The sequence below is a fragment of the Taudactylus pleione genome, unplaced genomic scaffold (assembly GCF_031769625.1).
Source record: "Taudactylus pleione unplaced genomic scaffold, aTauple2 ptg000016l, whole genome shotgun sequence".
NCBI lineage: Eukaryota > Metazoa > Chordata > Amphibia > Anura > Myobatrachidae > Taudactylus > Taudactylus pleione.
The window spans coordinates 47,886,210-47,897,052 of record NW_028284418.1 but is presented as its reverse complement, the minus strand read 5'-3'; the positions used below and the strand labels follow the sequence as shown (position 1 = coordinate 47,897,052).

Sequence of the window (10,843 nt, the reverse complement as noted above, 5' to 3'; positions counted from 1 at the left end):
CCCATATAAAATATACGTACTATACAGGCAGCATTTAGAACGTGATGTATCATTTACTCTTCACTAGTGATTACAGGAAATAAAGCAGTAATAACTGATATAAAAATCATCCTCCACTGCCGCATGATGATGTGTAATGTCAGAGATTTATGTAACCACAGAAGATCCTGCTAATGCATGTACCAATGCACTGCCTGCTGCTCTATAAGTGGCAACTGACGGATAGACCTGCGTTGCATGAGGATAGCACAGTGAGCTCCTCTGTAACCACCCTGCTTCCTATTATATTATAATAAATTACCAGAGACAGTCACATAGGGCTATGTTCATCATCACTAAAGCCCCATTTTTAATGTGTTGATATTTTTTTCTAAGTTTTAAGTAAAATTCATATTCATCAAAACTGTAAATGAAGAAGATATCACTCAATTATCCTTGTTACAAAACTATCCCTATATAATGTTCACACTCCCCATACTTATGGGGATGTTGACATTGTGGGATGCAACAGGAAGTAGTGTTGCCTTTGTGTGGCCGCGTTATGACCGTTGGTTGTAGCTGCGTCACTTCCGTCCTGGAGAGTTCCCGCTCTTGAGGCTGAGCGGGTGTGACGTAAGCACGCTGCACGTCTCGCCCCACGCGTGTGTGTATGAAAGGAGTGTCCGCGGCTCGGCCTGTCCCTCACACAGCGCGTACTCCAGCACGCCAGGTAAGCGGCATCGACAGGGAGAGAAGCCTCGGCCTGTTCTTGGCGATCAGCGAGCCGCTCACCTCCCGGAGCTCTCCCCCTCTAGCAGTAGGATACGGGTGAGCAGGTAGTGCTGCGCATGGCGCTGTACCGGCTCCCAGGACGCTGCCGCCATTTTGTGACCGCATCCAGACAGTACAATGCCCCGCGAGCATGTCAGTCATGGCCTCCTCGTAACCGGCATGGGGTGCGCCGGGCCGGGCGGGCGGCTAATCCCGCCTGATACACGGGGAGGGGTGCAGAGGTGGCTGCAGCGGAAGTGATCCGGTTTTATCCTTAGACATGTTACACGTGCCGTTATAATGAAAAATCGGGATTGCCCCCGTTGTTGCCGGAAACTCCGCAGTCTCTCGGCTACACGGTGTGGGTTTATGGATAGTTGTAGTGTCCCGGTATCTTTCCCGGTCCCCCCCCCCCCCCACCGTAAATGCCGATTACACGTGTTATACTGTGCTGTAGCTGGGAGAGGCCGTGTGTGCGGCGGGCTCTGCACCTATGATACCGGCTGTTGTTACCCCGGGGGGACGTGTGTGCAGGTTACTATGGCAGCTCTGTAAGCCGGACTGTATACGGGCGGCTGAGATACAGGAGGGGCGATTCCTATAACAGTAGCAGACAGGGGAGAAGTATCATTGTACTAAATCTCCTGTCTCCCTCTAGATCTGTACAGAACCATGTCAGACGAATGCATTGTGAGAGTCCGTGGTTTGCCGTGGTCCTGCACCCGGGAGGAGGTATTGGAGTTTTTCTCAGGTAAGACTATTTAATGAGTAAATGTGTTTTTGCAATGATTCATTGTTTTTTTTTTTTTTCTTCTTGGTATTTTTCATAACCTGGTTACAAGTTTTATGGAAGCTGAATATGAATAACAATGTGGTAATTAGCCTTTCAGTGCAGAAATGGTTAAAGGTTTGTGCACTAGAGTGGGTTTTATTTGCCCATTGCTTTGTTACTGTTGCATGTAAACTGGATCTTGATCCAGTAGGATTACCTGCAATCTTTCTTCACCTAACCCTTAAGGCGGGTATCCATTTATAGATATACAAACGAGAGCTATTACAACATTGCTGTGCTCTCGTTAGTATATCTAGTGATGTGCCTAGACTGAACGTTTAGTCCAGGCACATTCCTCATCCCCGCACATGCTGAACCTGATATCATCACGTTGATCAGCATGTATCGTCGATGTCTGAATAGACTAGCGGTCATGCGCATCGTTGGTAGCTTCCGACCAAAACATGCGTGATTTGCAAGCGATTGCACGATAACTACGCCGTTATCGTGCAATCGCTTGGTTAAATCGCTAAGTGGATACCCCCAGCAAACTGTTGACAAAATTGTCAGCTCAAACTTATTAGGAAGACCACCATAAAGATTCCTTAAAACCAAGGAGGTGGTTATGAGAGCCAAGACCAGTCCTTGATCTAGTGGTTTTCACACCGTCCTCTGATGCCATTTTAACTTGGATTAGGGCTCCAGTGGTTACTACAAGCATGAATGTTAACCATAACCTTTTTCCTAGATTGTAGTGCAGCTTCAACCCAATACTTGGAAATGGATAACATTTAGTTAAGAAACAATGCACTTTTATATTTGCAGACTGCTCTATTGCTGATGGAATTGGCGGCATTCACTTCACAATGTCTAAGGAGGGCCGTCCTAGCGGGGAAGCCTTCATTGTACTGGATACAGAAGATGATCTTAAAAAGGCATTGGAGAAAGATCGCAAATACATGGGCCATAGGTACATTGAAGGTAAAGAACTTTAACCCAGTGTTTTCTTTCCACTTCCTATGTGTTATTTTTGTAGAAGGAATGTGTTTTATCTCTAACATCCATCAAGATGTTGCTGGTCGCAAAAAGTGGTCTAACAACTTGCCATGTTCTTGCAGTTTTCAAGTCCAACAATACAGAGATGGAATGGGTTTTAAAACACAATAATACTGGCGATGCAGATTCAGCAACTGATGGAACTGTCCGGCTTCGCGGGCTCCCATTTGGGTGTAGCAAAGAAGAGATTGTGCAGTTTTTCTCAGGTGATTGTAGTTTCAAAACTTAATTATCTTTTATTTTATTTAAGCATTACAATGTTCATTTACATACTTAGGGCATAAATCAGCACAGCTCTTCATAAGTCAATCCATTTTTAACTATAAATAGCCTGTTAAGTTATAATAAATTTGGTGTTTGTTCTGTGGATATGCTAACATTGCGGGGTGGCGGGAGAAATCCTAGCATGATCTGAGCTGCTGTTCGGTTATTGGGAACTTTACATTTGTTAGTATTGTTGAGATGGGTTTGTTTCAGCCTTTAACACTGTTCCCCTTATTGGGGTTATTTGTCCTTGGGTTAAAGGGTTGAGAATCGTGCCAAATGGGATAACATTGACGATGGACTACCAGGGGAGAAGCACAGGGGAGGCCTTCGTGCAGTTTGCTTCAAAGGAGATAGCAGAAAATGCTCTGGGGAAACACAAGGAAAGAATAGGGCACAGGTGGGGATGGACAGAACGGGATGGTTATATTTCTGTTTTTGTTATTTTTTTGTTTATTATTTTTGGGCTCCATGGTGGTGGGATGGGGGTTCTGATTTTATAAGTACATTTATTTTTTGTTTTTTCCTTTTGCAGTCATTAAAACATTGCAAAGTGGTAACTACTAATTTCTCTTCAAATGCTCTTTGAGAATCGGCTTTCCATTTTCTGACCTTTTTAAAACTTGATTGTACAATTGTCTTTACTGCTTAAGAGTTAAGTGGAGCCACTATTTTTCGTTAGGTTTAAGGTGCTTATTTAATCCATACTGACTTTCTCTCTTTAAAACTCTTGTATAGATACATTGAAATATTTAAAAGTAGCAGAGGTGAAATCCGATCATCTTATGATCCACCACGAAGAATGATGGGGCAGCGCCCAGGCCCATATGACAGGCCAATGGGAGGTCGAGGTGGTGGTGGTGGTGGTGGTGCCGCATATTACGGAGCTGGCCGCGGTAACATGTATGACCGCATGCGTGGTGGAGGTGGTTATGGAGGTGGTAAGTAAAAATAGACTTAAATCATCATGGTTTTTTTCCTGGCTATTTGTTTATGTAGCCTACAATAATTTGCCTGTATTGTGCATTTATTTCTTGCACATAATTTATTTTATTTTTTTGTGCTATTTCCAAGGTTATGGTGGATTTGATGAATACAGTGGTTATAACAACTATGGCTATGGCGCAGATGGTTTTGATGATCGGCTTAGAGAAGGAAGAGGTATGTGTTTGAGCATGTATGTAAAATGACTATTCTATATTCTGCTTGTGCACTGACCTATTAAGCTGTATAAAAACTTCATGCACACTGCTGGTGCACATGCATGAGTAAGCAAGAACTATTTCAATGCTCCTTTGCAGTTAAATTCGTATCTCTTCACATTGCGCAATGTGTATAAAGCATTTGCATAATCTAGTTCCCATCATAAATGCAATCTCCCAATAACACATAGGCTAATAATATATTTGTCTTACTGCCTAGGTCTTCCTCAAGGTTACCCTGGAGCAAGTGAGGCAGGCACAGGATTTCACAGTGGCCATTTTGTTCATATGCGTGGATTGCCTTTCCGTGCAACTGAGAGTGACATTGCCAATGTAAGAAGCTTTAGAAATATTTTTAAATCTTCTGGAATAAAAACTGGTTGTCAAGCCACTTGCTTATAGTTTGTGGTAATTCAGACTGATTATTTAAGGAAAGTTTCTTTTTGTTGCAGTTCTTTTCCCCACTTACTCCAATCAGAGTTCACATTGACATTGGTGCAGATGGAAGGGCCACTGGAGAAGCTGATGTGGAATTTGCAACACATGAAGATGCAGTAGCAGCTATGTCTAAAGATAAAAATAACATGCGTATGTGGATTTCATGTTTAAACTTTTTTTTTCTTTACTATACTTTCATTCAAGGTCCATATTATTATTTTTTTTTTTATTAAACTTGCTCAGGTTTGTTCTGTCCTATGAGCTGTCTGGTCTATTATCTTGTTATACTGACCAATTTAATTCCTTTTTCAGAACATCGATACATTGAGTTATTCCTTAACTCCACTGCTGGTGGCGGTGCTGGAATGGGCACCGGGATGGGCACAGGGATAGGATGTTACGGCAGGGAAGCATTAGGTAATTTATTTTTTTCCCTTAAATTTACATCTGCCAAAGGCACTTGATAACTCTGTAGTCTATAGTTTTGTTAAATACATTGTATTGTCCCCAGATGGAGCAGGATACGGTGCTGTAGGCAGAATGGGCATGACCGGAAACTATAGTGGATGTTACGCAAATCCAGATGGTCTTAGTGGATATGGTATGTATTGCTCTCCATAATGGTTGACCAGTATTCTGTTGGCAGTTGCCGTCCTTATTGTAGCATCATCTTAAATCAGCATCAAACCTCAAATACAAGGGGCTTTATACAAGTTTCTGGTTACTCACAAGTCTAAATGTATAACTGCAAAATTTCCTGTTACCAAGCATCTGGTAATGGGCCTCAGATGGAAGTAACCAAGAAGAGCTTTCCTTTATCTGCATATGAAATGTAAAGTGTGAAACATCTAAAAGTATTACTACTTGTGTAACTGTTTTACATCTACTGATAGGACTAAGGCCCTCATTCAGAGCCGTTTGCTATTTGCGGTCGTTTGTTCAAAAACAAGGGGTGGCTATGCAAATGATCCGTTCGCACATTGCAGTCTGTTCACACCTCTAAGTCTGAACGAGCGAGCAAAACATACGCTCGTTTATTTGATAAAAACGCCCCCCTGGCCGCTCGCACCATACGTCATGTCCGCTATTTATTAGATTAATCGAGTACATCTAACAGGATAAGAACTGCTCGCTATTCTTGTGGTTGGTTTTTTCAACCGCTATTTTGCGAGCAGTTCTGAGTTAAAAAAAACCAAGTGACGTGGTCATTGACGCTGCTGTATTAATTATGCACACCCATAAAACGCCCGTTTTGACCTTTAAGCACGTCTGCGTTCAGATCTCCACTCCCCGTTTTCAAGCACCTTCCCCTGTTACCACCCACATACGCCTCATTCTGTCACTCAAAATAGCAGGCACTCGCTATATTGCGTACAAATGATTTTCGGCCGCACTGACCGGTTCACGCATGTGTACTAAAAACCGTAAGCATGCGCAGATGTGCGAACATCGCTCGGAACGAGCGTACTGCCGCTAGCGAGTGGCTCTGAATGAGGGCCTAAGTTTTTATTATGCAACTTGCTTCTGGGGTTTTTGTTTTAAAGAGAAACTTGCATATTATATGCCTTGCTATTTTTACTTTGTTGCACCAACACTTAGTTGTTTTGTCACAAAATACAGTACGCAGTATTGCATAAATTTATTCTGTCCATCTTAAGCTGAGTACACACTGGAGCGATGTCGGGGCGATTTTGTCGTTTCTTAACGATAAATCGCCTACATCGCTTAGTATGCGGCTGCCTGTGGTTGCTGTTGATCTTGTCAGGTTTCATGTACTGCATATCAAACCTGACCATTTTGCATGCGACCTAATGTATGTTAACGAAGGACTGAACTAGTGATTGTTCCACCGTTCATTAATCGCTGTAGTGCATACTGGCAATCATGCGATGTCCAGGATGTCCCTGGACATTGTCACAATTACAGGTTTTCTCAGGGAGTACCCAGCCTTTATTGTGCAGTGTATTTCAATACTGTAACACTGCCTATTTCAGATCGCTCTACCTTTTTTTTTTTTCCTGTATATGCATACGCATCAGATGTATAGGTGTCCTGAGTTAATTGTCTGTTTCTTGGCTTGAAGTTATCTAACTATCTGGCCAAGTACAATGTTTTGAGAATGATGGGAGGGTGTCTGGATGTGTGAAGATTTTTACACTTGTAAAAAAAAAAAAAAAAAACTTTAGGAAACCAAAATTTGACTGTTTTTTTTTTATAAAAGCTTTATGAATATACTTCTCTTTACAGGAAGGGGCAATTCTGGAAACAGTGGGGGCTACTTTGGGCAGCACGATAGCATGAGTACAGCTGGATGGCGTGGATTGTACTAGCAAATATTGCTTTGTCTAGAGGAATTTGTGGAAGAAAGTGTTAGTTCTGTTTTTGTGTTTAGCACTTGTACGAAAGTTTGTACAAGGAAGTTGATCTTAAAAATTTTAGTGAGCAGAGTACAGTGGACATTGTTACTGTAGGATTTAATTTGTTTGGATGCAAACGTTGACTTTGAATAAATTTTTTTTATAATCAAAGGATGTGTCTCCTTTTATGCTTAATACAGTGGTACCTGAAACTGAATTCATAATGGTGCTGTTGTCTATGTACAGTGCTTGTGGTCATTTTGTGGGATGAAACAACCTTGTAAAGATTAGTCTATTTAGTTGTGACATTGCTGGTATACTATAGTAGGGATTTATCAAACCTTGTAAGGTGGACAAATGGAGGTGTTGCCCCTAGCAACCTATCAGATTGTCTATCCTTGGTACATTCTATAAATAACTGGAAGCTGTTTGGTTGCTATAGGCAGCGCCTCAACATTTCCCCTTAGAATGTTTGCTAAATCTATACCTTGTTTTAACCCAACAAATGACCTGCACTGAGTATGCCATAGTTAACTTCCAAGCATTTGTTGAAAGTGCTTTGGGCACTTTCTCTTCCCTCCTGTGTTAATGCCTAAGATTAAGTGTCAGTTTCTTCTTTCAGAAACTCTGTGAATATCTCAGGAAGATGACACACCCCCTCCCCCTCCCTTGCTTATGCCTGAAGGCTGTTCCACAGACAAAGGAAGTGGGGTGCATTTTTAAGGAAGTTGTATTTTTATTTGATCTATTTGACTTTAGCCAGCTATGTCATACTGAAACTTTTGTTTTTGTAGTATTTTATATATTTTTGTATTAACACCTGTACCACTCTTTTGTACACTTGCCACATGTGTTGTATGTTTACTGTATCTTTCATCAAAACGTGTTCGATTTGGGCATTACACACTTCGCCCAGATATGATTTAATTTTACTTGTATCACACTGTACAGATTTCTTTTCCTAAATGAAGTTTATAAACCATGTATGGTGCATTGTTTTCTTAAAAAAGAAAAATCCCAGTAATCTTCAAGGTTGGCTATAGATAAATATCTATCTCTATCCCTTTTTAATTTTAACTGCCCCTCCATTGACTAGTGTGCATCATTGCAGCATTTGTGGTAATTGTCCCTCATTTTTCTAATAAACCATAGTTTTTAGCTATGGTACTTTAAGTAGACTATTACATTTTATGTTGCCATCTAGGAAAGTGCCTTTATGGTTCAGATTTTAATACTCCTTACAGCATCTGCTAGGGCATCTTGGAGAGTTTATGTACAGCATACCAATCTAAAAAATCTGACCAGACCTCAATGAATATTGAACCCCTCAGATGTGCACCTTTTATGTAGGGCAACATAATTTTAAGTCTGTCTAGTACTACTTATTTGCATAGATGTACAGATAGGTATCAAACCTTAAGATCTAGTTTACTCCTACTTATCAAGTTATGACGTGTTGTGTGTGTGGTCTTTAAATGTTGTATTTTCTAACCTTTCTGCATAACGCAATCCAACTCTATTATATATATTTACTTACTCTGCCCAACATGGTACCTGTTAAAGTTGATGAGTGATAAGCTGGTATAAGTTATTTTGAGCAGAGATGGCAGTTGCGGTAGCACGCTGTCCCTGTGATGTTAAAGTAGGCATTATCTGTTTCCCAAAACAATACCTTCTGCTACTGCGCATTTTCAGTTGTGCTTCCGAACAGTCTCCGTCCCTGCTTTTGAGGTGCCCGCCGACTGCTAAGTGCATCTACAGCCTGTCCAAAGTAATTGACGTGAATACAGGCTTTATATTAGCCTATAATAACATGTATAAAGGCTAATATAAGCCTGTATACACGTCAATCAATTTCGGCAGGTTTAACAGGCTCTAGAGTGACTTACCTGTCGTTGGTCACGGCAAATCAGGGATGGATACTGGGCAGAGTTACAGGATGCTGCAAGGACTTATGGGATGTTTTCCCTCTGTCCCTGCTATTTAATGTAGTTTCTTCATATAATGCCAGTCTGAGATATAAAGTAAGGCTTTTTCGAGCAAGTTAATGCTTTATGCTTTGCTAAATGGCAAAAAGCATTAAAGCACTGTAGAGATCAAGGGCATGATCCTTACACTGTGATACTCTAAGATGGGAATTAATAGAGAAGATAATTGCATTCTTTTCCATTAATCCATTGCTGAATAGGGGATTTACATAAAAAAAGCAGAAATCATTTATGTATAAAAAAAACTCGGCCTCCGGCAGGAGATGGACCACCATTGTAACTGGGCTGCATTAAGCAGCCGAAACTTTAATTTTATGATATCTTTTACGGGCGAGCAGCACCAGAGTGTCCTCTGGACATTTGTGCTGCTGCTCAATCTCCCCCCCCCCCCCCCCCTCCCTTGCGGTACTGTGACACCAAACCTGTGCTAGGTACTCCTAGCGGGGCTCCGAGGGGGACTAGCTAGCAGACTCCCTGGAATCCAGGGGGCAGGTAAAGTGGAACCCCATTCACTGGGCCCAGCGTCTTTAGTCCAGTTGTGCCTCTAGTCTCAGGAGATAGACCGGAGATGCTGATGTGGACATTGGCTTGCCCACTAGACCACCGGGGCATAACAATACTGGTGCAGAAGCATATTGTAAAGGCCAAGGAACCTGGTGGTTAATGTCAGCCAGGGGATAAGGTGCTCTCCCTGCAGCCCCTCCCCCCAGCTCAGAGTGCTGTTCCATTGTGGTCTTTGGTGTTCCCTGAGCTGCTCCTCCCTCACCCTCTGCCCCCTCAGATGCGTGGCAGCCCTTTTAGGCAAGCAGGTCTCCGGGAAACACTGTCCTTTCCCACGGGCCAGGTTATACAGCGCTATATCCTGTGTAGTTGATTTTAGTGCCCATTGCAGACATGTAATGTTTCTTTTTCTGCATTTCTAAGTGACTTGTGCTAATCTGCATTTTCTATAGCAGGGGTAGCCAACCCTGGTCCTTGAGAGCTACCAACAGTGCATGTTTTTCAGGTTTCGTCACAGAAACACAAGTGGAATAGTTGGCGTCACCTGTGGATCTCTTCAAATGTGTTAGTGAGTAATGAATACACCTGTGCACCAGCTAGGTGGTCTGGATGTGAATGGTTAGTAGCTCTCAAGGACCGAGGTTGGCTACCCCTGTTCTATTTCAACAAAAGTTGGATCCAAAGTGCGCAAAATATAAAGTATTACACTGCTTGTGTAACACAGAATAAAGCCTTCACCACACTCAAAAAAATAATTGCAACAAAACAAGTGTTCCACACTAACGCACAGGCATGTGTTACTCAATGATTTTTATATGTGAGTTCTTGTAATTTCTTCCACTTAAAAATACTTTCAGAAGGTTATATTCCAGGCGATATAATTTCTCAGCAAAGAATGAAAATCTGATATAGTGTAATACTATCATGAGTTATAAATGGTAATTTATTCCAATATTGTGCTCACATTTGATATTAAAGCTTGCATATATCGCCATATCCAAGATGTCCTTTATCTGATTTTCAATAGTAATTTGGGAACTGTGGCTTTGCTATACAGACTCTGCACAGTCTGTATAGCAAAGCCACAGATCACAAATGAATATGTATTTTGTTATTCTTGTGACTTGTTTGGCAGAGGAAAGAATAAAAAGCAGCCTGATGCTGCTGCTCTTATTCGGATAGCTTATAAGTCCTGCTCTGTGGCCTTAGCCACAGAGGACCTCATTCAGGAAGGTCTCTGTATTGTTGCACAGCCCCAGGTCCATCAGCCCTGGTCTCTCTACCTCAGGACCCACCCTGGGCTGCATTTTCACACATGCTAGCAAAACTTGTGGACCAACTAGCAGTCCCTGTGGTAGCTCCACCTATGGGATGACCATAGCAGGTTCCCCCTGCAAATCCTTTGCCTCCCCCAGGGATAGACTTATCTACCTCAGTACAGACTTTTACTGAAAAACCGTAGCGGTATTAGCCAATGCTGCAAAAAGATGTACATTTAGTAGGTAAATGTTTTAT

At 41.9% G+C, this 10,843-nt stretch overlaps 1 protein-coding gene across 3 annotated transcripts; it reads left to right on the top strand.

Annotated features, from left to right (window-relative positions):
• The first annotated feature begins 551 nt into the window (after positions 1-551).
• HNRNPH3 (heterogeneous nuclear ribonucleoprotein H3) lies at positions 552-10,280 on the top strand. Of its 3 annotated transcripts, none has more exons than XM_088476167.1 (12): positions 552-709; positions 1,409-1,501; positions 2,348-2,503; positions 2,641-2,784; positions 3,104-3,242; positions 3,581-3,783; positions 3,917-4,003; positions 4,265-4,377; positions 4,497-4,632; positions 4,795-4,899; positions 4,994-5,083; positions 7,462-10,280. In XM_088476167.1, the coding sequence occupies exons 2-12, from the start codon at positions 1,423-1,425 to the stop codon at positions 7,470-7,472; spliced, it is 1,263 nt and encodes a 420-aa protein (XP_088332293.1). In that variant the 5' UTR covers positions 552-709; positions 1,409-1,422; the 3' UTR covers positions 7,473-10,280. The 3 variants fall into 3 exon arrangements, with proteins under 3 accessions (XP_088332293.1, XP_088332275.1, XP_088332284.1); XM_088476149.1 differs by lacking the exon at positions 7,462-10,280 and adding an exon at positions 6,730-7,010 and having other exon boundaries at positions 554-709; XM_088476158.1 differs by lacking the exons at positions 552-709; positions 7,462-10,280 and adding exons at positions 736-807; positions 6,730-7,010.
• The last annotated feature ends 563 nt before the right edge of the window (positions 10,281-10,843 follow it).

What these genes read in the sequence shown, in the direction of transcription:
- HNRNPH3 (XM_088476149.1), top strand. Translation starts at nt 1,423, where the DNA reads ATGTCAGACGAATGCATTGTGAGAGTCCGTGGTTTGCCGTGGTCCTGC. An exon ending in TCGGCTTAGAGAAGGAAGAG is followed by an intron (nt 4,004 to 4,264) that starts GTATGTGTTTGA and finishes CTTACTGCCTAG; the next exon opens with GTCTTCCTCAAGGTTACCCT. An exon ending in CTGAGAGTGACATTGCCAAT is followed by an intron (nt 4,378 to 4,496) that starts GTAAGAAGCTTT and finishes TTTTTGTTGCAG; the next exon opens with TTCTTTTCCCCACTTACTCC.